The 27,482-nt window shown below is 40.9% G+C and overlaps 2 protein-coding genes across 6 annotated transcripts in view; one reads left to right on the top strand and one right to left on the bottom strand.

The window, feature by feature from the left end:
• Positions 1-27,482, top strand: part of SMC5 (structural maintenance of chromosomes 5) — a 100,412-nt gene that overhangs the window by 64,141 nt on the left and 8,789 nt on the right. For 3 of the 4 annotated variants that reach the window (XR_007245100.1, XM_048503837.1, XM_048503840.1), the window contains exon 24: positions 18,532-18,559. Coding sequence is in view for 3 of the 4 variants with exons in the window: in XM_048503837.1 (XP_048359794.1) it covers positions 18,532-18,559 (28 nt within the window). In the remaining variant the exon portion in view is untranslated. Of the gene's footprint in view, positions 1-18,531; positions 18,560-23,303; positions 23,327-27,482 lie in introns of those variants that run through there. The other variant, XM_048503839.1, reaches the window with a different exon arrangement.
• KLF9 (Kruppel like factor 9) lies at positions 72-25,582 on the bottom strand. 2 transcript variants are annotated; one of them, XM_048503842.1, is made up of 2 exons: positions 24,220-25,582; positions 72-4,805 (listed from the first exon to the last, which is right to left on the bottom strand). In XM_048503842.1, exons 1-2 carry the CDS (start codon positions 24,740-24,742, stop codon positions 4,576-4,578), a joined length of 753 nt encoding a protein of 250 aa, XP_048359799.1. In that variant the 5' UTR covers positions 24,743-25,582; the 3' UTR covers positions 72-4,575. The 2 variants fall into 2 exon arrangements, with proteins under 2 accessions (XP_048359799.1, XP_048359800.1); XM_048503843.1 differs by lacking the exon at positions 72-4,805 and adding an exon at positions 10,939-11,531.

Here is a 27,482-nt window from a genome sequence, read left to right as displayed (position 1 = left end):
AAGGTGTTTCCCACAGTAGTTAACCAATCATCCAAGTTACATTTAGTACAATCATACACTGACTCAAATCATTCCAAGCAACAAGTTTCTTTTTATTTTTTTATTATTTGGACAATTTATATACATATGTACAAAAACACCTATGCCTACTTTTTTGTTTTTTTACAATTTCATGTGATTTACAAAACAGGACAGCAAAATAACTTAGAAAGATACGAATACTGTACAAAAATAAAATGGATTAAACTTGTAAAGGTTGGTATTTTACAGTGTTACAGATGGTTAATCTGTAGTAAAACAGCATTTGAAGAGTATGTCCAATCTGGTGCATACTGGGCGAAGTCCATCAGCAAACAGAAAAGAGACCTGTATAGAAGTCGTCAAAATTGTTCACAAAAGATGTTGTATAGCTATAGTTTTAAAGCCATGGCTTCTCTAGGAAGGTCTTTCTGAATTGAGGAGAGGAGCCGTCTTAACGTCAGCACTCTTAAGAATTTCCAGAGTAATGTGGCAAATTGGTTCTCAGATAACTTGATTTTCTTCTCAACATTTGCAATAGTCTCTTTCCAAGTTCCCTTTTGTTACAAAATACAACAGATTTTACTACATTGTAGAGTTTGCACATGAAATTCACTACTATCTTTTATTCCAAAAGTGACAAACTTTTCCCCATTTTTTGTTAGTGGTTAAGAAACAGGGTAGCTTACTTTTGGAAGGCTCCTAAGAAGCATGACACAGACCCCAATACTAATCATGTTTATTTGGAACAGACTCCTTAATTTCAATGCAACTTACTTTCAAGTGAGATTGTTGAGGCTCACAGCCAAAGAAACAGGCTTCTATTTCATGACCTTCTGGAGGTTTGGCCTAAATGTATATTTTCTGGGGCGCGGCAGGTACGTTACCCTTTTTCATATCACATTTTTCATATATATTTGAGTCTATGTATATGCTTTTCAGCAAACAGGGGGCTGTGGACCATTGCCATTGTGGAGCAACAGAAAGAGGGGAAGATTTGCAAAGGAGTAGCAGTAACTAATTCCTCCTTGTCCCACTTTTCTCTTTGCTGCCCACCTCAGGTGATTTCCTCCCTCTTGACTTTGGTCAAGGAAAGACTACTGGGGAGGTTCAGACAGGAGGTAATGGCCATGGAAAGGATTATGCATCTCCCCTTCATGGCTTCACCCCTGGAAGACTCCCCCTGCTGCTGGACCACTTTGTATTGAGGTGACATTCTGGTGTCCCAGTCCCATGATTCTTGCCAAACATACAGACCTGGTTATGCACACCCATACCTATTAAAGTAATGGTGGAAGCAATCCAGTGTCAATCTTTAACCCAAGGCCTGGTGCACAGAATCACCCTGCTTCTGGTATCACAGTAGCTTGTAATGCACAATTGATTTAACATTATTAGAACCTGTTGCATGTTGCTGTTGAGCATGCAGTATTCAAGAGATTAGTAGTGGCATACAAAAATGTTCATCTCCAAGGGAGGTTACTTAACAAGCAACCTCACTAAGAAAGCAATCATTCTAAGCAGTATGGTCCTGTGCACCTCTCAGTAATGTCAAAGTATTGCAAATTCTAATGCTTATTGATTGCTGTTTGGGGGAAAATGTTATAAATGGAACGGTCCTTAGAGATAAACCTAAATACAAGTTTGTACATTTTATGGTATGTTTTGCACATGAGAATGTTTTAAAAGAGGAATAATTCATAAGTTTTTGACTTAAAATATACTCTGCCTACAATATTCAAGCTTGGATACTTAAGCTGTGTGCAGAAATATATTTTAAGGGCACAGCAAAGTATTACTCCAAGCTGTTTGGTGGTGTGATTAAGGCATCCCCATGTCAATAGCCCACGTTATACCAAGGAGCAATAATGTCAGCATGGTGTCTGCACTTCTTGGACTTCCAAATGGAAGCAATCACATTATAATTTTCATGTGGACTAGAGGTGACCATGCAGCATGACATCAAGTAAGGCATGATCCCACAACCATCTGGAAAATAGGCAAATCCCCTAACCACTGTCCCACCATGTCTTTGTGTCTTGTGCCCATGTGTCCCGATTATTTGTCAAGGATGTGGTATGTGCCTGTGACTTGTGTTAGACTTAGGGTGAAATAACAGCATTCAGCATCCAGCCTCTATGTAGCTAATACTGCACATGTCCCACATCACAGCAACAGTAAAGTTTGAGCAACTGTTGACTTAGTAGGACTCTCACAAAAGTTTATGCTCTTAATAATTGGTCTTGTATAGACGGGGAGGACAGTTGGAACAATACTATGGTGTGAGTTGCTGGCCTACCACACAGTCCTGACCCCTAATCAAACAAGGCAGCATTAACAGTACTGGTAAAGCAGAATACTTATTACACTAGAGCATTAGAAATAGCTAGGCTACTTATTTGTATAAGGAAGAACAAATGTCCCTACAATTTATTTTGGACATCAGAAATTAATTTTGGTTTATCATAAAACAAATGTTTCAAAAAGCTGAAACGGAGGTAGAAAGTGTGCTTGGTTTCCTGACATGTCTTCACTGAAGAAAACTCATCCCTTTTTTGTTTTTGAACTCCCACAGATTGTTCAGTGCCCCTAACACCTCTAATTAGAAGCCATTCTGTTCGCATAGACACAATTTTTATAATGAACCAAACAGGTAAAAATGCTAAATGCATACTGAGTTCTAGTGCTGGAAGCCACAGACGATTGTAGAATACTCTACTCTCTGAGATGTTGTTGTTTTTTTCTAGGAAGCAAGCTTTTCATCAGGTGAAACAAGAAGATACTGTCATTGCAGGAATACTTCACAAGATTTGTATGTACAGATTCTTTACAAAGATGGGTTAAATTGATCCTTGTGTAACCCCACTGGCTGCAATGTGATTACCTCAAGGATGAATTTAGCCTTAGATAGGACATTTGCACCACTCCTGCCTTCTCTGCAAAGGAGGAGTAAAGAACAGCAGACCAGTAGAATGTTTTTGAGGGGAAAGTCTGTAAACATAGTTCTCCACCATTACAAGAGATGGGGGAGGGAAAGTTCATGATAACAACCTTTGTAAGTTTCATGCTTTTAACATTAACAAAATTGAGTACTTGGCTAGATGTAAGAAGTTTCCTCCAGTGATGCCTTGGTTCTTCTTTTAAAAAGCAACCCTTTGCTTTTTCAACCAATGAAATATTGCCATATTATTGAATGTTTCAAGCCTGACACATAAGATAAAGATTGCAAGGTACACAGTGCCATGCCACAAGACATACTAAGACACACCTCCTGCATGTTAGATTTTCATGACCTTATTTTGTGTGGTTGTGGTATTGGTTTTTTTCCCCATACTCTGTACAACAGCTGCAATTTGTGAAAACAGTAGAAGTCTCTTGAAAAGAACTTTTTTTTAAAAAATGAGTTTTACTTGTCTCCATCAGCATAGGGAATGGTTTGTAGGGGGGTGGGGGGAAGTTTCCATAAACACACATAGTTCCCATTGGCTGTCACAGGAATCTGGCAAGTGGATGTAGAGGATGCACCTTTGAGAGAGAGATCATTGTAAGGAAAAAACCTTTACAAAAGTGGTAGCTTATAAAGATGGTAGCTGCTGTTATGCATTCATTCCAACGAAGTACAGCAGAATAAAGCACTGTTAGTGGTATTTATATAGTACAGTACAGTATATGTTAGATGAAAGTACAGGAACCACTGGGTTAGGGGAAGAAACCTGGTCTCCAGTTCCTGCTGCATTCTCTAGAATGACTTGCAGTGGTGTTCTTGTTTGTAAATGGCAACGGAATAATGGAGCCAAAATGCATGTGACATCAAAGTAATCTGAGCTGATTTCTTGTTTTTCCTTTTTGCTTATTGAATTGGATTGATGTCAGCATGTTTTCAGTGGAAAAAAGAACAGCTTATATCCAAAAGAAAGAAAGAAAAGACCTGGATTGTGTACCAAACAGGTCCTCATCAGTATAAATTTCATCTTATTTTCTTTTTCAAAAAAACACCAGTCAGCAAATATGAACACCAGATGTAATGGTTTTTTTCTTAACAGTCTTGAACATGACAGGTCATTGAGAGAGAAGTGAATCTTCTGAATATGTGCTATGGAGTTTTAATTGAGAAATATCTGAATGAGTTGGAAAGTGGTTTTACTAAACTTTTTTTGTTTTTGTTTTAAATACAAGCAGCATTACATTAGTCAACAAAACATGTCCATGACACAGCAATCACAAAGAGCTTGGAATCACTACTGTGTTGTCACAGGTCAAACCACCCAGTCAGACATATATACACCAGTGTTGATTCTTTAAACTACAAAAAAGTTGCATTATTTCTGCTGATCCCCCACACAGCCCCCCTCCCACCCAGCAGCCACTGGTTTAAGACTGTTGTTGGTAGCATAGCAGGGTGGATGGGACAAAATGTTAAACTTCCAGCTACATGTGCTTTCAAAATGCAAGTAGGGGGAATTACTGTACAGTGGCGGACGTATTTGTGCTGATCAGTTATGCCTTTTGCAACAATGGTTGTCCCCTCCCACCCAATCCCCAATTCTTGTCTGTCATTCAAAAGGAGGCAGAGCTGGCCTTTTTAGATCGCTTGATCATGCTAGGGTGAAACTCAGTATGGCGACGGGCATGCTTCGTCAGGTGGTCACTCCGCATGAACCGCTTCTCACAAAGCGGACATCGAAACTGCTTCTCGCCAGTGTGGGTTCGGTAGTGCCGTGTTAGCTCATCAGAGCGGGAGAACTTTTTAAGGCAATCTGGCCATGTGCAAGGAAATGGTCGTTCACCTGTGGGAAAGTAAACATCAAATGACAACGTTACAAGAACAGGAACACACTAGCTGAAACTAATTTTGTGAACAATACAGTTCAGAGGACCCAAAAGCTATTATAAAATAATCTTAAATATGTCATTGAATTCATTAGGTTTAAGCAAAATCTAGTTGACCATAGGAAGCAACTTCTACTGCCCAATACTATGAAACAGGCTGTTCAGAAAAAATAGCCCAGTTCTGGTAATAGGTACCGGAAGTACCTCTTTAGAGTCCAAAGATAATTTCCTAAAAAGCTGGGAATTAGAACTTGGAATATCAGACATTAAACACATGAGCTTTACTACAGAGCCAGTCATTCTCATCTGTACTTAGATACCTAGCTTTTAATCCATACAGAATAAAACAGATATGTTTATTAGTGTTTTCAGTCCTCTAACAGCAGCAGAGTAATAAAGAAATGTCCAGTAACAAAAGATAGCCCAAGGTTATCCCCTTTTAACCTGGCAAATTATGGGCCTTGTATGAACTGGGAAATAAATAAGCAGAATATCAAGGACAAAACTGTGATTATACTACAACATATTCATGTACCTTTGGTTATCTTGCTAAATTTAGAGAAGAAAAATAGATCACTCAAATAGATCATTCATACCTTACAGTCTTTACAGACTTTTAGTATCTGTCACTGCAATTATCTCTATTAGTTTATTTTTACTGCTGTTTTTAAAGAGAGTATTCTTGTTGCCTTTTCGTTGGCTCTGGGCCACCCTCAAAGACATCTTTTCAAAAGTAATGGAAAAGACTGATTCAAAATGGGTCACTACCACAAAGTGCAGGCAAAATTAGACCTTTGCAAATAAGTTCCTTAAAATATATACTTGTAATACCTCACTTGCATCAACTGCTGTTAAGAGCTTGAGCTCAATATATCAAAGAAAGCATGTACTGACAGCAAAATGTACTCAAGGAATCCCACAGACTGGTTTTGTGAACTAAACATTTTCATATTTAGTTGCCATTGCTTAGTTGCCATTGATGTCTAAAGTGTTATTTCACAATATTTGAGTCTCTATTATGAGTATTTTCAGCATTTCAAAATTTATTTCACACCAAAAAAGTCACGAGAGGCAGTTCTCAAGAAGCCCATTTTAGACACCAAAATGTCTAGTTGGTAGATGCTTCAACACTGCTTTCCAGTTTAACATACTCCACTAATTTCAATATACAAGGCTTTTATTCAGCACAGTTATAGACCATTTAGGCCCCCTGTCATTCCAATACAACTTAATCTTGCTAACTGTATACTAGATTGCGGTGCAATCCAGCAATGACATAAACATAAGTATATCAGGAGGATGCATCATACAATGGTCAATTCTGCACAGCAAATATATAACGGGGTTGCAGTCATTATAAAGGAACCCATTTTCCTTTTTCCTGTTCACATGCGTGCTGTGCAGGCAGTGATTGGAGCCCATGGAACAATCTGGGTTGCTTTTGTGCCTTCGCATGAAAATGATTCTCTTTTTAAAAAATTTCCTGCAACACATGCATAGCTGCGCAGGCATACAAAAATGAACCCCTGCAGTCATGTCAATTGTCCCACAATACGATTGTTTGCACCTGAGTAGGTCTGCATGTGCAACTCGCAAAATTTGAAAAAGAAATAAGGGCCTCCCTGCAATGGAAGGGCAATGGCAGGTGGATTCTCCCTGCTTGTGAACGATGCAGTGGAAAGGAGGGAAAGAAAGCACCTCCTGCGTGACTGTTTGTGCAGGAGTGGCTCCAACCGGGATTTTGCAAAAGGATCGCTGGTTTTGCGATTTTCAGAAATCCCAGTTTGAGGGAAATGAAACAGGGCAGATCCGTCTTGGTGATGGAATTGTGCGAAGCCCCCTTCCCCCGGCAGCACTTTGTATTGTGTCCTACACCTGTTATATTTGCCCTGTGTGGAACGTTTCCTGTCAAACAGAAGCTGCTTGGGATACAAGGATAGTTACTCAACCTTCATGTATATGTGGCTACTGCTAGGAAAGCCAACAATCTGTGTCCTTCTATGTCTCTCTGACTTTATAGTTTCAGAGCTTACCCAAACAAACAGATATTTTTCTTCAATGACTGCCAAAAAAAGGAATGTTTTTTATTGTTAAACTCAGGTTGGAAGTGAATGTTGGTCACAACATCATTTACTGTAAGATGTTCAGAATATTTCACCTGGACTGCTGCCAATGTAGTAAGAGCCAAAGATTGTATACAAGGTCAGCTTGGTTTTCTATGAATCATCTCTACAGTCTTGTGTCAGTTTCTCCGCTGTCCTATTTCATGTGCACCAGCAGCTTGTAGAACGTGATTAATTATTTTTGTATGTACGAATCTGCTCACTCGCACTCTCTCACACACACGGCATTTTAATACAGTCAACTGTAACTGTGAGGAATGAGACTAAAAATGATCCACGTTCTACACAAATAGAGAAAAAGAAATCTGCTGTACCTACTACTCTGGCTGATTTGATTAAGTAAATTGAACTCCGTCTCTCTCCCTGTCAATTACCTTAGATACATCAACAAGACCTGATGTGATTTAGTGTGTCAAAACCCACCATCTCAAAGCAAAATGCATATAACTAATGACATAGCCATTTACCCTGAGCAAACAATCATTAAGAACAGCTTTTCCTCCTACAGCCTGCTCTCAGAGAGACCAATATCCACATTACTGAACTGGGAAGATGACATAACCTGCCAGATATTCATACCCACTCACTGCTTCCAATCCTTTCAAACCCACTAAAGTGAGCTTATATTTCAAAAGAAAATGTCAGTCCCTGGGTAGGCAGAAACAACCAACCTACATAGAAGATTGTTCATACTTAAGTGCCTGAAATGTCCAAACTCTGTAGCAAGACAGGCTCTTCAGGAAGGAATTCCAAACTCTGGTCACAGCATAAGTTATAGATAAACCATACTTATTTTTCAGTTAAATTGATATTTGAGCACATACAGAATTTTGGCAAGACCACACGTACAGGAAAGTTCGAAGGGCAGAGGGATCTTGCAAAGCAGAGTCACTGGGCCTCTGAACACTAGAGCTATTTGCAGCTTTCTGCCCATACAACCTTCCCTTTTCACATTAACAAAAAGAGCATTTTGCACATGCAAAGGGAATGACTGCATGCATGCAAGGAAATTAGCGCCAGAACCCTAAAGAATAGCCACAGAATTAAAGTCATGACTCAAAAATCAAAGGATTGCATCAACTACTATGCTCTAAATTAACATTCAAGACCTGAAGAATGTTTCTGGTCATGAAAATGTAGATGGATATTGATGAATTTATATTTTGCCTGTAGTTTTTATTGTGTTTTAATATACATTTTTATTTTATGTCAGTAATCCTGGGTACCCTCAGTGCCCCCCCCCCCCAAATGAGATAAATATGAATTGACTATAAATAGGAAAAAGAGATATGGACCCTCCAGTTTATAACAGATTCTTGACAAGGTTGCTAAAAGTCAGTTTAGTCAGTCTTGGACTCAGTCAAAATACAAACCCAATAATATCCTCATATAAATTTATTAGAAGAAATGCAAAGTATTTCAGCAGCTGTTTAGCTAAACTCCAACATAAAACGGGATATAGCACCTGTTTATCACTGAAAATAGTATATGACACAAATGTGAATTCAAACAACTCTTACACTCTGGAGTGATATAATAGTATAATAATTGTGTGCCATCCAATAGCAACCAACCCAAGGCAAGATATGGACTGAGGTGGTTTGTTTGTCATTGCCTTCATCTGTGTAGCAACCCGCCCCCCCAATCTGAATGTGGTATTCAATGGAGGTATCCCATTCAAGTATTGAATGTGGCCAAATATGCTTAGCTTTTAAGCTCTAACAAGATCAGACTAGGTTAGGCTATTAGGCTTTGAAGGAGTGGCAAGAACTTACTAAACACCTAATTGAAAGGATAGCCATGTAAGCAGACAAAATCTAAAGTATGATCCCTTGAGTCATTTGTGAATGTCTGAAGACATGATTAGACCCCTTGGACTGATACCATCTTGTTTTTAGTTTATCTTTATAGTGGGTTTTTAATGTATTTATGTATTTAAATGATGTATTGTTGTTGGAAGTCACCCTGAGACTGACGAGTCAAGAATGGGTGGGATATAAGTTGATTTGTTTTATAAAAGCTATCATCCCACAGATGAAAAAATGCACAAGGAGGATCTGAGGCACAAACCAGAAAACTTTCAGTGCAGGATCATCTACTGAAATAAATGGATTTGGGTTGGAGCAGCTCTGCATAGGACTGCATTGCATGACACCTCATAATGTGTGAGAGGAATGATTGTTATTATTTGGACAGTGTGTTCTCAAACAGCATCATAATAAGGATCTTTGGAAGATGTTCACCAAATCTCAACTTGTGAGCTCACCCACCATATAACCAAGTCAGAACAGTGAGGTGAGCAATCTATTTTGATTGTGGGAAGCAAACAGAAAACAAAAATGGAAGATGTAGCTTGAGTTCACTGCGTTCCTTGAAATTGAACCATAGTAGGTCTGTGCATTTAGCTTTAGTGGAAACTCAAATATGCATAAATGAGGTCTTGAATCTGTTTACCTAATGATGGGAAAAGTTTCAGGTAAGAAGCCCATGAACATTTTATTGTTTCTCAGAAATTCACTGCCTTTCTTAGCCAACCACAGATACAGAGAATTATATATGTAAGTGTTACAGGGACATCCACTGAGTTCTTGGCACTTATCATTTCTATTGGCAATGCTCTTGACTCTGCCTGGGCAAGAGACATTGTTATACTTCTGGCGAATGCAACCTAAGAATGAAGCATAGACTATTTCAAACAGAATTAGTGCCCTGGCAAAGGAAAGCAGCAAACTCTTGTCTTCAGAGATTACCAAATGATATTTACACTGCTAGAGTATGGACAGATAGAACCACACGTATTTGGAACACAAGGCAAAAGTGGCAAACGTTTCTGAGATCATGAAGGGGTCTGGGACTGATATATTCCAGAATATAAAGGGGGTTACTGAAGGACTCCAACAGTAAATTGATTTACTGCCCTCCTTCCAGAAAATAATGAATCTGTTGTGATACTTAAATAGTGTGTTATATCTACATCTTTTGGGAAGCTGGGGAAACTATAGATAGCAGGGAACTCTGATCTTTTAATGTGTTTAAGAAATCACCCGACAAACTAAAAAAACTACCGGTAAATGTTTCTGGAGTCCAGAATCTTATTGCCAACCCAGATCTGGTAATCAGGGTAGTTAAAAGATTCTTCAACTGTGAAAACACCAGGGGACAGTGTGGGAAACTGATGTCTGATACAGCAATGATTCATTCTGTGCAAACCCAATGACAGGAAAAGTTTCAAATGAGAAGTCCATGAACATTCTAAAGTTTACCAAAATTCACTACTTTTCTTAGAGGGTTTCTGTTATCTCACAACAATCCCATTGCTCTCTTTTTCTTCTGCATTTTTCCACACCGTTTGCAAAAAAGAAAAAAAAAGTAATTTGATAACTTAATGCACCTTTTGAATTCTCTGCCTTTGTGAATACAACTAATTGACAAACTGGACAAGTACAGAAAAAAATGTAGTGAGAGTGCACAATTTAGACATGTTTATGGGATTATTTCTCTCCATGAACACATGAAATTGCCCGAGTCCAAGAAAGATCACTGATCAGCACTGTGTAATATGATTTGTGGCAGTTATCGGGGAGAGGTCTTTAATATTACTCATCACTTGAGCCTCTTAATGGAGATGACAGGGATTAAACCTGGAACCTCCTGAATGTACAGCAGATGTTCTACCACTGAACCACAAATACTTTATTTAATGTCCAGTTACATGGTACATTCTGGGCACATACATTTTCATTACACAACAATAGTGGAATAGGATGATTAATATTGAGGGCTGAAATAGTGATGACATGGGAATTAATATTAAGGGCCATTAAATATATTTTATAATGGTGATTTTGTTTGAAATGGCAAAGAGATAACTTCAGAAGGATGTTAGTAAACTAAGACAGAATAGTTGAGTGGTGATAATATTCTGCAAATACTTTAAAACATGCAACAGATTGACAGAGATGGCCAGTTGAAAATTTATGTAAATCTTTATTTAAAAAATAACCACACAGTACAGATCCAGAACCCAAAACGAAGCAAATGCTACTACATTATAAGGATCCAGAAGACACATTTTGGGGAATTATCTGCTCGGTAGCAGAGAAGAAATATGCAAGAAGGCAATAAGCATCAAGAGATAAAGCAGTCCAATAACAGCTGCTGTCATTTCATACTGATGTTTTGCTAAGGAATGGTGAATAAGACATTCATGCAGTTGGGAGGAGACAAGTCAGCTGATTTCCTATACTATTCCATCTATTTTCATCAAATTCCTATGGAACTCCTGCTATGGAGGCCTCTTTTAGTCATCATTGTGGATAGATTCTGCAATATTTATGCTCTCTTCTGCCATAAATTGATTTCTCAAAAAGGTTTATCTAGAACTTCAAGAACTTCATACTCTGCAAAGTGTTTGTTCCTGTCAAGCCTCTGTGCAGATTAAGAATGAGATTTCCTGTTTCCTTCCACTGAATTTTCTCAGGTCTTCAGCCATGAAAGCCAACCCTCCACCTGTACTTGTGATAAGCACCTTTGCCTTCCCAAGTGGAGTGATGGCTGTTTCTGGAATGAGAAACAGAGACAGTTAATGTAATTAATTGAGCAGGGAAAGTAGCACGAAATCGTCCAATACAACAATTTCCCTTCATTTTCAGTAGGGATTCCCAAAGTGGGGGCTGGAGTACTGGAGCAGGCAAAGGTTTTGTCTGTTTTTTGAGGAAGGGGTGAGGAAATAAAACATGTGAGTATCCATGGATAGCTGCCTAAAATGGCACCCAGAGCAAGAACAATGCTTGCCCTGCTCCTGGGTGCTGTTTGGTTAGGTCATGTGGGGATCACAGTGCTGGCTGCCCCCCTTCCTTGCAACTATGACCGCCCTGAACTCCACTAGGAGTTTGGAAGCAGGAGTGCAGTTGAATGACCATCAGTGTTTATCTGCCCCCCTCCCCAAGAACTCTACATGGAGTTATGAGGGTGGTACTGTTTGATTCTGGGTTCTGGCTTGGCTGGGTGCAGCTTTAAACTGCAGGTTTCAAGCCTGCAGTTTAAACCTTAGCCCAAGCCACATTGAGCCCACCATCAAACCCAGCATTCGGGATGACTGGTTCCAGCTTAATACTGTTGGCTCCACCCCAAGCTTCACCTGCTTGGGAATGGAGCCAACAGAATAAAGCTGTAGCTGGTCAGCCCTACTGTTCAGTTTGATGCTGGGCTCAGTGTGGCTTGGATCAAGCTTCAAACTGCAGACTCAAGCCACAGCCCAACCTCAAACAGGTCCACTTCCAAACTTTGTGTGGCATTCTGGGGGGGGGGGGAGCGCAGGTACACGCTGATGGGCACTGAACTGTTACCCTGCTCCCTGAACTCCATGTGGAGTTCAGAGGGTGGGGCACAGTTGTGAGGGAGTGGGCAGTCGGGAACACAACCTCCATGTGACCCCCAATTGGCACCCGGGGATCCATCCCCCTTGTGCCCCTCCCTCATTACACCACTGGATGCATTTCAACTAGTTGGAGTGTTAAAATCATGAACAGTCTCTGGGAGGAAAAAAAGAAAGAACTGGTTTATTAATAGTCAGTAATGCATTCTTCTTCACCTATTAGAGTATCCCATCTTTCCAGATACCCAACAATCAGGAATTGCAGTAATGTAACTCATTTATTTTAGCCATTTTTGTACTTCCTCTCCACCCAATTCAGGGTTTCCCATGCAACAAACATTAAAGATGAATGGGGAAAGCAATGGCAAACCGCCCTGTAAACTGCACCCCATGTGTCAGTAATGACCTTGTGCTTGCACAGGGGAATACCTTTACCTTTGTAGATGGAACAAGATTGAAGTGATATGGCCCCTGTACCATTGCTGTGTCCTTGTTTAGAGTGCTCAGGGGTATCAGATTTGGGGGGGTGCAATTTCAGTGCTTGACCCAGGCACGATTTCCTGTAGATACACTCCAGGCGACAGGCCACAAATGGCCTTCTCCCCTCCAAAGAAATCATATATGTTGAATTCTTCAGGTATCATTCAGAATACACACACACACTCCTTCCTTCCTTATTGCTAAACCAGTTCAATATATTGGTTTACTTTTACTAGGTCATGTTTTATTTGTGAAATTGTATGTAGGTAGGTAGGTATGTTTACAGTGTTAGAAGTTATTTTGAATTTGCAGAAGACCTAATACCAAAAAAGTGGTGTGTGTTCAAACCTGTGTGTTGTGGTGGTGGGCGCTAGGGATGTCACCTGGGAGTCAAGGAGGCAACAGCCTGAAACAATTTGGGAATCACTGATTTCGAGTCATCTTGTGAAACAATTTAGTAAATTATGTGGTGGTGGTGGGGGATCCAAAATCAGTTTAATTTTGTGCAGGAAAAACAGACCCAATAAACATTTTAACAGAAGAAAACCAGGATGAATTAATGCAGATAACTATATTGTGTATGAAAATAGCACACACTGGGCTCTAGCAGAAGTTCTTTAGGGCCAAGGATAAAAGGAATACGATTTCAGATTTTTGGCTTATAAAACATAGCACTGATATTATTATAATTTTGCAGAGATTATTCTAGAAGTCACAATATAGGTAATAACATGGCTACCTTGGTGTTCTGCACCTGCTGGATGGCCTTGAATTCATCTGCTTAACTATTTTAATATACTATTTTAATATACTCATATACAGTAGCAGAATGAAACACTGCAGACAGAGGTCCAGGCCTGAGAAATGATATAATGAGTATAAAACTCAACATTTATTTTATTACGAAGCAGTTTTCCAAAAGGTTATGACCAAAGCCTCAGATAAGACCACAAAGGGTATATATCACATGAAACCCATTCTTCTTGGTGCTCATTGCTTTCATATAATGGTTATTTTAAAAATGTACAACAGAGGTATGTTTAGTAACATAAACTATGATCACTTCATATACTGCTTCACTTATATAGATACAAACGACTGAAAAGCCTTGCTTATCTTTCTTGTGAAGGGGATTTAGTTCAGACTTGATTCCCTCCTCACATCCTTACTGATAGCTACAGGATGATGTAGTAAGAGTGCCAGCAAGGTGAAGTGTTATGGTTAGAATCCCAGGTTCAGATTCTCACTATACCATGGAAGCTTGCTGGGTGACCTTGGACAAGTCACTCTCTTAGCCTTGAGAGCTAGTGTGGTGTCATGGTTAAGAGAGGGTGGTCTCTAATCTGGAGAACCGGGTTTGATTCCCCACTCCTCCTCATGAGTGGCAGACTCCTATCTGGTGAACCAGATTTGGTTTCCCACTCCTACATATTCCAATTGTGTGACCTTGGGCTAGTCACAGTCCTTCAGAACTCTCTCATCCCCACTACCTCACAAGGTGTCTGTTGTGAGGTGTGGAAGGAAATGTGTTTGCAAGCCGCCTTGAGTTTCCTTACAGGAGAGAAAGGTGGAGTAGAAATCCAAATTCTTTTTCTTAACAAAGTTGTTGTGGGAATAAATTAAAGGAGGGGAGAATGGTGTTGCAACCTGTTTTGGGACCCCCACGGGGACCTAAATGAAGATCAGGAAGTATACACAGTTGGCAGTTACACTCATGCAATGGATGTAGGGTTGCCAACTATGGCTTGGGAAATACCTAGAAATTTTGGAGATGGAGCCTGAAAAGGCAGGGTTTAGGGGGGATTTTAATTGGGTATAATGCTTTACAATCCATCTTCTGAAGTGGCCTGGTGAACTGATTGCTGTTGTCTGGATATCAGTTGTAATAATGGGAGATTTCCAGATACTACCTGGAGGTTGGCAACCCTAAATGGATATCCATGGAAAAGGATATGAAGAAATATGCCCTTTCACACCCAAACTCCAGAACTAAACATCCAACTAAATACAGAAACTCCAAGGTACATCCCATCCCCGATCCAAGTCTAATTTACACAGTGGGGAAAAGGTGGGGAGAGGATGTGAACTATCTGAGCATGTTCTATTCCCTCCCTTGAGTTCTCCATTTAGGTGTCTTTCCAGAGGGGCCCTAAGGTGAGCTCAATAGAGTATAAGAAACAAGCATGAGAGATGCTCAAAGAGAACAGATGGAATTCCTCCTTTGAAGCTTGCACATCTAAACTGTGGTTTGAGGTTGGATAAACAATTTCAGGGTGACAGGAATAACTGGAGAGGCAGACGATACACATTGCAGCATGCCCCTCTGGATTCCAGTCCTGGGATGCAGTTTCCATGGTAGAAGCTATCAGTTGGGGACTGAAAACAAAATAGCAAGTATAAGAGAATCTTTGTAGAAATCTATTTCACAGTCAAACTTGGAATACAGCTTTGAGGCCTTTTTTTTAATTGGAGCAATCAGAAAAGTATAATTGAGCTGTGAATGGAACCGATAAAGGGAAAATAACATTATCAAGATTTGGGATGACTAAAAGGTTACAAAAGTAAATAATATTAAAACTTCCCCCCACACTACGAGCTCACCCAATGACACTGACCTCCCCCTCCCAGCTTAACTGCTGGCCATGAATGCTTCTAGTCATGTTCCCCCAGAAGTCTAACTGCAAGTTCAACTTAATCTGATGTGAAGTTAGACATACTGTACATGATAGAAAAAGGAAGAATACACTGAACTAACAGTGCGCCAGGTCCCTTTAGTATCTGACTCAATGGCAACTATTCATGGGAAAGTATTTTTAGGTGTGCATTGTACATTTCTGTGAAGTTGAGCCTACAGAGCTTAATAAGATTGGTTGTTTCTTAAATAACCTCCCCCTCCAATTTTTTTTTTAAATGTTGCCGTGTATTGTCATATTTTGTTCCTCCCTTTTACATTTACTTGGAGAAGGAGGCTAGTGAAAATTCTACAGTGTGTGTTTGTGTCTGGGAGGGACAAGGCTGTTCTGCCTGCTTATGCAGCGAAGGGAAAAAGCCTAGAATAAATTCTGCTGGAGCTACTAGCTGGTGGGTGCTGACAAAACAGAGCTACTACTTTAGGCCCTGTGTGAGGGCTTCCCTGGAGGCTCTGGCTAATGACTCCTAGAAATGGGCTCTTGAGCTAGTGTTTCTGCTTATATTGGAACAATCCCACTAAAATTGATTGATTACTTAAAATTAAATGGTTCTCAGAATAATCTCCTAAAACAGCATTTACAAAGCATCTGATATGTTTAAGTTCTTATTAAAAATCTGCTCGTTTTACCTGCAGATTGAAAATACTTCATATAACAGCAGATTTTAACAGACAAGGTGGGAGATGGTCTGAAAAGGATAGAAAGTCAAAACATAGTATGTCATTACAAAACACACACACACACACAAATCCTAGGAAAAACACAGGTCTCTTATTCTCAAGATTTTTGTCTGCTCCATAACTTGAGCAACAGATGAAGAATATTCCCACCATTCCAAGCATGAAAAATGTAATCCTCACAGAACAATACAAACAATATAGTCTAACATACCTTGCATTCCTCTTTGTCTCCAAAGACCTCTGGAATTTGTGCCATTCTTACTTTCTTCCTAGAGAACTTAGGGTCTTGATAAGGTCTGGCGTCCTCCTGGCAAACATCTATGCTTCTGAATTAGCACTATACAGTGTGGCACTTGTCACCTCCATCTTGATGAATGTACTTTTCAGCAATGGATATCTCAGAACTGTCCAAAAGCTGTTAAGTTTTCATGGATGGCAACTCATAGTTTCCCCTTCTTGTTCCAGAATGGCTGGTATTATTATGGGGCTTTCGCACTGATTACTGATTGTTCTTCATTCTTCTTCTGGCATTAATTATCCCAAGCAAATGATTATGGGCTGGGCAATACAGTTTGAACGCCCAGTTCCAAAGACTTGATCTCAAGAGTTTAGAATTCCATTGTCATTGAATCCAGATGTTCACAAACATCTGGATACTTCACTCAAGCCAGCTGGCAAAAGGCCTACAAAGTATTCTTTTCCTTCTAATAGGTGATCACAAAAATCAGCGTGCTAAAACACACACAGTGGTTGCAAAGATACGGTGCTGGTAAGAAAGAAAATATATTCAGACGTAACGTACACAAAATTCAGTTAGTACAAGCAGGATGCCTAGTAGATACTAAAAGGTGCCTACATAATAGAGATTGTACTACAAAAGGTTTCTGTATGTAGGCAAGACCAGAAGGAGTCTTGTGTTATCTTTAAAGCAAACTATGTCAGTCTTTAAGATGGCAGGAGGTGCTCTTGCTTTTTGTTGCACACAGCTGTCACACTGGACAGTCGATGGATTTGATGACCAATTACAGATGTCAGCACTCAATTGGCAATCCCCAGGAGCTAGGGTCATCAGTAACCTTGGAAGACCTAGCAAAATGGGATCTCACTGATGTTGGTAGTACTACTTTGGCAATAGCCAAAACCATGGTTTGACCATAGAGTTTTGATAAATTGCTAGAGTCATCATCATGCTCATTTTACTTCTGGTTGTACTAGAAATGATGTCAGGGTGACAGGATACTGGCATTCTCCCCTCCACTCTCCCCCATTGCCCAGCTGAGTGGCAGCAGGAAAGGTTGTAATAACACTACCATTGGCAGGGAGGGGGGCGGAACTTTTTGGAAGTCACTTTCTTGGAAGTCACTTTGTTTTGAAATGGGAAGTGTCATCATGACACTCCAGGACTTTCAGAAATCTCTAGGCTATCTCCCTCCTTTTTCCCTGCCACTTCACTGAGCAAGTGTAGAGGGCAGAAAGTATTAACTAGAGATCTCCCTGCCATGATTAGGGAACTGGCAACCCGATGACCTATTAGCTTTGCACAAGGATGGAGAAATTCAACTTTAGTTCATGGATTATGATCTGTATGCTTAACGGAAAAGGTAAGTTATGCTACTGTGTGATAGAGCAGTTCTCTGTGGACATGTACACTACTCAAGGAGCAAGAACAGAGACCAGGATCTTCAGTGCTCCAACATTGTATGGAAAGCAGGCAAATAACTGTCTCTACACATCATTTTGCTGTGGCACTATTGCATCTTTAAATAAAAACCTGTAACTCTCAACATTAAGATTCTATGATAGGCAAAATAGTATTGTTATACTTAATATGTTTGCTTCACAAATTTTAGCAATTTCAAACTTGTTTCTTAGGTTCATTTATTTAGAAAATTGGGCTAAAGGTTATATTTTTCTCATTTGGACAAGAGATGTTGACTGGGCCCATTGGAATCAAATGTTAGGGAAAGGGTTGTTTTCTACCGGACAGTCCAGACATTGGAAATTTAACTTGGTTTCCATAGCCCTCTTAATCCAAATGGGAAAGCAGTGATCTCACGTGAATGCACTTGCCCAGAGATCCTTGCCTTTTCTAAGAAGCACACACAAACCTAGGTTAGACTATAAAAGCAACATATATTCTTCTATACAAAGACTACTTGGTGCAATAATTAATTCATACTGGTATTTTCAATATGTCTGTCACTGGCAACCAAAATTGGTCTGGAGAGATTAAGCTAATGAGTAAGCACCGTTTGCTGCTCAGTGCCTCTTATTCGAATGTGTATTTTATTTCATTTTTTTTGGACTAGAACATTTGGTTCTTCTCATTTCAGATGAAGACAGCACCAGAAAACAATCATGGTGAGTACTTTATTATTATTAAAACCAGTGCATTTTGTCTAATATTGCCCTCTCAACAAATGTTACATACATTATGTGCTGCATATTTTACTCTAAATATGTACACATTAACATGTGCATTTGAAATGGAGAATGAAAAGATTTTTGAAAAGATAAATTCTTGCTTTTACCTCAGTAGTCACTATATTTACTAGTGTGATTACTGACTAGAACCATGATTTTCCTGTTCAGTCATTGCATTTATTTCTGTGAGCACATAATTGTGTGGAGTTAAGATTTATGTGGGAACCGTAAACATATTGGACATACAATGAGAGACCATAATGTAACTTCTGTCTTGTTATCTCTGGAGTAGAAGATTATTCACAGAAACATTATTAATTTTTATCATTTACACTAGAAACCAAAACTCCATGATAGCTTGAGCCATATAGTAGAATTATCATATAAACCAGTGATGGCGAACCTTTTCGAGACCGATCGCCCAAATTGCAACCCAAAACCCACTTATTTATCGCAAAGTGCCAACATGGCAATTCAACCTGAATATGAAGTTTTAGTTTAGAAAAAATAGTTGGCTCCAAGGCGTGCGTTACTCGGGAGTAAGCTTGGTGGTAGTCAGTGGCTTTGCTTTGAAGCAACCGTGCAACTCTTCCAATGGGTGAATCATGACCCTAGGAGGGTTTACTCAGAAGCAAGCCCCATTGCCAGCAACCGAGCTTACTCCCAGGTAAAGGATCACGCTTTAGTGCTTCGCATGAAAATCAGTGGGGTTTAACAGCGCTACCTACTCTGCTTCCCCCAAACTAGGTCTTAAGTTTAATGGTAATAATCGAGCCCAGCAGCCCAGGCCAGCCTAGATATGTGTGGGGGGGGGGGCACTCTGTTTGCACGTGCCCACAGAGAGGGCTCTGAGTGCCACCTCTGGCATCCGTGCCATAGGTTCACCACCACTGATATAAACTATTACTTTCTATTTCTTTTATAGAAAAATCATGCTTCCTGCATGTAACTAGACAGATGCTAAATTCTGATTTGGAAACTGAGAAAACAGCTTGATTCTATGTGAATTATTTCCTCGGGTTTAGATAACAATACATTTTTGTGTGAATACTCCCCCTCTCCCCAGTTTCTACTGCTAAAGATTTTCGGCCTAATTTTCAGCAGTACTACTGATATAAAGCCAGGACTTCAACAGTTATGGACAAAAGAAAAGTTCCCATGCAAATCCAGTGGACTTTCTCTACTGAAGTAGGAGAGGCATTACACCATGTCCAAGGGACACCAGCCTCCAGGTTGGACCTCAGGATTCCCCAGAATTATACTGTATCTCCGGACTACAGAAATTAATTCCTTTTTAGAAAATGGATGCTTTGGAAGGTGGACCTAGGGGCATATCTACAGAAAATGGTGCCTGGGAAAGCACTGAAATTGCACCCCCGCGCCCCCAAAAATCCAACAGGTTTTCCCCACCTTGGTAATCAGGTCTATGGTGGCTAGGTATACCCATTGCTTTCAACCGCAGGTAGAACTGCTCTCTGGAGAGCTGGTCTAGCTGCTGATAAAAACAACTGGTAGACCTGGCCTCTATCGGTGGCCAGGTCTTCCCACTGCTTCCAACTGCCCCAGGTAAAAACCCTGTTTTGTCTCATGCTGAATACGCCAGTGGGTGTACTCCATGGAACTGTACCCCACTGAAGTCCCAGTCCTTTCCAGGATCACCCCCAAATCTCCAGGAAGTTCCCAACCTGGATCTCAGAACCCTACCCCAGCATTCCTTACATGTGACCAGTGGGGCAAAGCAACCCTACCACTTTCTCAATTGGAGGAGGAACACTTATTCAGAGTTACAGGCCTTGTTGGTGGCTTGGTCATGACATCTCCAAGCATCAGCTCTTTGGGAACCTCAAGCTGCCCATGCATTTGCAGTCTTAAACAATTTCATTCATCAAAGCTCAGAGAACAAATGGGGTCACTAGAACAAAGAATGAATGGATGCCATGACAGGAATACTTCTTCAAAATGAACCTAAGAGAATGTGATACAGATTAAATGTAAGACAAGGGATAACTAAGGGTATGTGAGGAATATGAATGACTGCATTTGAAAACATAGAGACAATAAATCCAGACTAAGAAGAGACCTATTACTAAGAAACCTGTTATGATATGAAAGGAGACATGAAAGGAAGATTTTTTTTAGAGTGAAGAGAACATTTAAAACAGCTTCCACATCTGATGGAGGAGAAGGTCTACTCAGGAAATACCACAGTGTAACTGTGGAATGCACAATGTGTGAAAAGGGAGCCATGGGTTTTAAATCTGGCAAACAAACGTTAACATTACTGCAAAGGTCAAGCATAATATTTGCTGAGGACATAGACTTATCTCAGTGACAGCCATCTTGATCAATAGAATAACATTTTGAACAGAAGTCTATATATGGCTTCCTCAGTTTTCTTATGCATACCATTGTGTTATATTTTTACTACAGAGGCAATTGAATCTAATTGACACAAAAATATGCTGGGATTTCTCAAGCAAGAGTACAATGGTGTATTCAATTTAGGAAATATTTAACTATTAGAGGCTCTAATTAAATAACAAAGCTGCTTGAAGGAATTTCAAAACAAAACAGAAAATATATCTTGTGTTAACTTCTACCCAGTATATTCTTCCAGCTAGTAAAGTTGTTAAGGTAATACTTTGTTAAATACGCTTCTGGATGAAACACAGAGTCTGTGTTCACACAGCACTGAAGTAGAATGCAAGTGAGCTTATATACAAACATGATCGATCAATTATTTTCCTTGCACAAAGCCTCAACAGCATCTGTAAAATATAAACAGATGGCACAAAAGGAGTGTTTCATAGTATGTATATCTTCAGATTAACTGAATTGCTTCCTTTCTATTTTGAAAGGTTACACTACTCAATGAAACTTTAGTCCATTTAAGTTGATGACATTTGGGCAAAAATACTTATTTAATGAAACTACATTTACAGCCATCACTTTTCCACGTTTTCCCCTAATAGGACCTATGAATATTACCCATTAATATTACCCCAAAGAAGCCAACTCTAATGTGCATAGATATTATTGGTCAATTTTTTTAATCTGGAAGGAATGCCAATTTGACATTCTTAGCAATGGTCCTCTTCATCTAGTACTTCTAACATAGTAAGGAAGCTAGTTATACCTTTTATACTCTTTTCCTTCCTCTATTTTTATTTAGCTAAACAATAAAAGATAATACTGAGCAAAATCAGTTTCTCCTTTGCCTGACCTTTATCCTATGACTCCAGTTTACGTACTCAGTGGCTTTAAGAGATCTATGCAAGTAGGCATTTGTCATACAGCATTTTAAAAATAAAAAGTGTGCAACCTAAATCATGACAATGGTTTGGGAGAATTTGATCTGCTGGAGCAGGCACATTTTTATCAGACCAGCAGTGCAATTCGAAGGAAAGTTACTCCACTCTAAGTACATTCATTTCAAAGGGCTTGGGCCGGAGTAACTGGATAGAATTGTGCTGTATGTAGCTTTCGGCCAAATGGCTCTAACCTCTAACACTTAAAAGCTAGGTGAGAGCGTTAAACATTTTGCTTTATGGAAAAATAGGATTCTGGATAGTAATTCAGTTTCCTAAATAAATGTAGCAATTCTGAAAAAATCCAGATCAGCAGGAAAGGAAAGCTTTCCATTTACCACGTGGGTTAGCCTGAGATGATATTGAACATCCTTGTCACATCATGCCTGCCCTAAAAATCCATCTCTAGAGGAGTACTGCAGCCATTCCATGGTTGAACTGGGTTTTTTTCCCCACAGAGACTGCAAAGGAAAGTAACAGGTAAACATAACAAATATCCCGTGTGGCTTGTCATTATGTGACTAAGAAAAGATCAAGGAAAATATAGGCATGTCCTCTCTTAGTACATGACCATCAATATATATATGTATGTATGTACTGACCCCAGAAAAGGGCTCTCAGGACACATGACAAGCAGAGGTGGTTTGCCACTACCATCCTCTGCAGAGTCTTCTTTGGTTGTCTCCCATCCAAGTACCAACTCTGCTTAGCTTCTGAGATCTGAGAAAGTCATACTATACCATACCACCTTCCCTCCAATAATTTATAACCATTGCATTAATCATTGAATAATCACATTAAGGTAGCAAAGTGTATTTAGTATCATACCACAAAAAATAAGCAGCTTTCCTCATAAAGTTGCAATATGCTTTGTTGGAAAATGTAGAAGTTGCTAACCATTGAGCCTTCCACAAAAGCACTTATTCAACAGGCACAAATAATCTGCTTTCATCTTTAAACAAAGTCACCAAATTCTAAGGATACATGTCGAATGACTGCAATGAAGTACCAGACATGCTCATTAGTGAAGTACCAGACAAGCATGTAACCTTACACAAATGGTTAGGAATCAAAAACAAGCATTCCTTTAGGCATCTTGTTGAAGGCACACTCAACATCAGCTTCTAAAATCTAAAGGATAAGGTTTCTGGGCAATGCGTCCTAACACAAATGGGTAGAATAAAGTTGGTCGCCATATTATCAATGATCAGAAGGGCAGGTTCTTGCTTTTTCATATTACCCACTTAGGTTCAGCATAAATAAATAGGAAAATTTCCAAAGTAAGGGATTTCATGTATCTTCCCTTTGCTAACCTTTCTTTTTTGCCCCCCAACTAATTTATTCCCGTTACTAAAGAATTTACATTATTCCAGTGCTTTGAATGTTGTGAGCATCCACGTGTCTCTTCACAAGAATTCGGAAAATACGTCATTAGTCTACGACCGCCGAGATGTGGCCACGCCCAGTGACGCTTATGGAACCAAGATCTGCAATTGAGGTTAACCCAAATACTGCTCTGAAATACCAGTTTAGGATTTTACTAAAGAGAAACATTAGTTAAGCTTTCTGCCCCTTGATTTACCCACATATAATGCCTGGCAATAATCTATGAAGTCTGTTGGGAGAGCTCTGGACTGTCCTGGTAACGAAAACAAGTGCCACCAGGAAATGAATCTCAGAAGATGGCAACCCCTAAATGGCTATAAAGCATGCACAACCTTAAGCATCCATACAGGCTTCCCCCTTCAGTTCCTTCTATCCTGAAAAGCAGGGTTTTTTTGGACTAAACAGCTCCTCTACTGGTCAGATCTACTCAGTGTAAGCACACCTCAGTAATGTACAGATACATGAGAAGAAAACAGGATTCAGCAGCATGACAAGCCAGTGAAAATACCCTTTGCTCTAACCAGCCACACTTTTGACGTGCCATTTGCATTAACACCCTGTGCCCAAATGTAGCCAGTCTGTTCTAATGACTGCTTAGAAGTGCCCAGGAGAAGATTTGAATATAGATGCTGACGCCGAGGAGGCAACAAGAGCTAAAATAACCACAGCATCTTTCAGAAGGGTTCAATCCAGGACAACCCGCTTTGGGGGGAGAAAAAAAGACCAAAACAGCCGACTCACAGAACGTCCTTTGCCTGTAAACCACTGAAGGCATTTCTGTAAACAGGTTTTGCTCTCTGGCGGGCAAAGCTGCACGGCGGGTCACCGTCTGCCCATCGCGTGAGCCCCCGGAAGGCACCCTCCCCGCCCCCGCCCCTCGGAAAGACAGAGACCACCGCTGACCTGTATGCACTCTGTAATGGGCTTTAAGATGGGAAGATTTGCCATAGACTTTGCCACATCCACTGTAGGGGCACTTGTGTCTTTTTTCAGTGGCCAGTTTCCCCTTGGCAGGCACTCCGTTGTGCAGGAGGGAGAGGGGGTCCGGCACGCTGCCAGCATCCTGCCCCTCCACTGGGCTGTGGGAAGGGCTCGACCCAGATTCGGTGGTCACGTCGCTGTCTGATCCCGCATCCTCGTCGGGGCTTTCCACACTGTCACTGCAGATGGATGGGGTTGGGAGGGGTCGGTATTTGTTCAGATCCAACAAGCTTTTGGCTATGGTCACCAAAGTGCAATAATCCTTCCAGGCGTCCCTGGGGTCGTTCATTTCCTTGGTCACGACTCCGGCCGCTTCTTCTTCTTCCTCCTCGGGCATCTTCAGCAGCTCTGTTTCCTGGGTCACGTCTTGCTGAGCCACAGAACGGTTGGAAATGGACACCAGGCACTGGGCAGCCACGAAGTCCATGTAAGCTACTGCCGACATCCTGCAGGCGACGATCAGCCACCCTTCCCACCAAAAAAGGGAGGAGAGCCCAATTGCGAAAACTTGCTCGCTGCCTGCCTGCCTGGCGTCGCCCTCTCCCTCTTGGAGGGGGGTGGGTAGGTGGGGGTGTTGCAATCAGCAGGCTGCTTGTTGTCTTGCCTTCAGGCTGCAGAGCACGGGTGGAGAAGGGGCGGGGTGCCTTGGCAAGCCAGGCGAGGGATCCCGCTTCGGCTGCTGAGCTTTTTACATAACCCCGACCAGCCGTGACCCTCCCCCGAGAGGGAGAAATGCACCCAGCCTACCTTTTGACCTCAGTCAGCGCCGCTTCCCCGCGCCCCCTGCCCCCAGACGCCGGCAAACTCCAGCTTTTCATGCGCTCCCCGGCTCGCTGGACGGCTGGGGACAGAAGCCCCTCTTCGAAAAAGAGGGTCACAGGGGATGACTTCAAGTAATTCAGTAGCACCAAGGGGTTTTTCCCCTCTTTTATCTCCCCACCCCGCAGGGGGAAAAAGCACGGGAGGAACTCAGTAGATGCCGCACCCGAGCCGCTCTGCTATGCTCTCCTTTCGGGGTCCTTCCTTAGGGTTCAAGGAGCGTTCAGCCACTGATAAGCACAGGCGGCGGGGAAACCTCAGCCCCAGCTGGAGAGCGACCAGGAGGGACTTTTGCCCGCTGCCTGACTCCGTCCCCCGTCGCCTGCCGCTCCTGTCTCTTCCGGCACAGTCTTGCTCAGGACCAATTTCGCAGCAGCCCATCACGCAAAGGTCCCACCAAGCCCCCCACCCCAACACCACCAATTGGTCAGCCGGGGGAGTGATTCAACTCTGTTTACCTTCTCCCCCTTCCACTCAGAAGAGCCTTTTTTGCATGAGAGGTGTGTCTATAAACCGGAGGCTTGGCCAATCCTGCTGTCTCCTCCCCATGCCTCGTGCTACTCGTGGAGTCTCGCCGCCCCTCTTTAAAAGGGCAATTCGAGCAGGCAGAGGAATGCATGTCAGCGGCGCCCTAGCATGGAAAGTACAGGGGAGCAGGAATTGGCATTTAACTGGCTTATGAGTGCGACGGAGCAGCACCTCACGGCGCCGAGGACCGTTGCATTGCACTCTCACGCGCTTGCTGGCCTTCCTGGGCGGCCTCTCTCGCTTTCCGCTCGCGAGGACGACAAGTTTACGGATTGGCAGAGATCGGGTTAAGTGCCTCACTAGAATCCCTTATAGTCCCAGCAACCAGTTAGCCAATCGAAAGTGATTTGGCTGATGTCACTAACTTTGGCTTCGCCAATCAAAAATACATTCCGAGCAGCTCTCACTTGTAAACCTAGAGAGCTGGTTGGAAGGGAGAGCTTTTAGGGGTCAAACGTAAACTTTGGAAAGTGGGGATAGGGGGTGGCAGTAATAGCCATAAACTTTATAGCTGTAGAATTTTAAATCTTAATTTTCTTGTAAATCTTAATTTTTCTTGTGCGTTTTATCGATCTTTGGTGAAATCATGGTCTTGCCTACTTTTATAGTCATCAGGAATGTACTGAGTGACTTCTCTGTGGACTACAGCAATGTATTAGTGGTCCAGTGGCACTTTGAAAAGGCATAATGAAATTTATCCTAGAAGTCTTAAGGCCAGTTAGTCTTTCAGCAGCTACTGGACTTTTCTTTTGTTGCAACAGACTAACAGAGTTTCCTGTCTGGGATTACAGTAATATAGTTTTTCTGTAATGAGAAAATTAGTCAATAAACTCGTTTTAAAATATGATCCAGCAAATTGGCAGATGAGCTCATATGGGTTGGGGAATTGTCAAGGCCTTTATGTCCACAGGGACAAGGGAAGAATATTACAGATTTTGTAAAAGAAACCAGATTTGATGTAATATTCAAGATTACTTGCTACTTTCCTACTGTAAAAATAGCATTCAAGATGGCTGACACAAATTTAACACATTTTAGTATATATAAACAGCAAGTTTAAAACAGCAGCAGTTGTCATATTGAATAAGAAACAAAGTGGAAACAAAAGTCATATTAGATGTAAAACAGCAGGAGATAAAAACATCCAAAGAATGTGCAGCCTAGAATAAGTAATAAAATCAAGAGCTGGTTAAATATGCAATAGAGGTGCAGATTTAATCACTAAGAAGTCAGCAAAAGAAACCCCCAAATTCTGTTGAGAATCATAGTTTCCACAGATTTCTGTAAGCCGAGAGTGAGGAAGCATGACAAGTCTATGGGTGGGAGAATTCAACTCCATTGATTCAATCCATTAGGGATGAATACATGCAAAAATATTGCAGTGCTTTCCCTACACAAATCAGTTGAACATCATGAACAAGAAAGACTGTTCATTAAAGGTTCCACTACAGGTCAAATTCTAGCCTTCATTGGTAGATCCTATTGTTGAAACCATGGCAAGGAAAAATATTTACAACAAAGAGCATGTTCAAATATTCACATATGCCAGTCTGACAGGGTAGGGATCAGTTCTGTTCAGTTCTGTTCAGTTCATGTCTGCTGGTCAACACCGAGTTTCTAATACGTCCTATAGAAATTGAACAGCATACCTGTTAATCAAGCACCAAGCAAACGATTTTCGGAAGCATGTATAGACAACATTTTCACCAAAATACACCTAAACAATCAGAAGGGATTCAGATTATACTGGCTCCATGTGGAGGGAATAAAGTACTAAACTGGGCAGAAGACAACCTTGCCTTGATACTGTAGGAACACATAATTGGCAGATAGTCAAT

This window comes from Sphaerodactylus townsendi, linkage group LG07 (assembly GCF_021028975.2).
Source record: "Sphaerodactylus townsendi isolate TG3544 linkage group LG07, MPM_Stown_v2.3, whole genome shotgun sequence".
NCBI lineage: Eukaryota > Metazoa > Chordata > Lepidosauria > Squamata > Sphaerodactylidae > Sphaerodactylus > Sphaerodactylus townsendi.
Note: the sequence above shows the minus strand (reverse complement) of the source record. Positions and strands in the feature narration are given on the sequence as shown.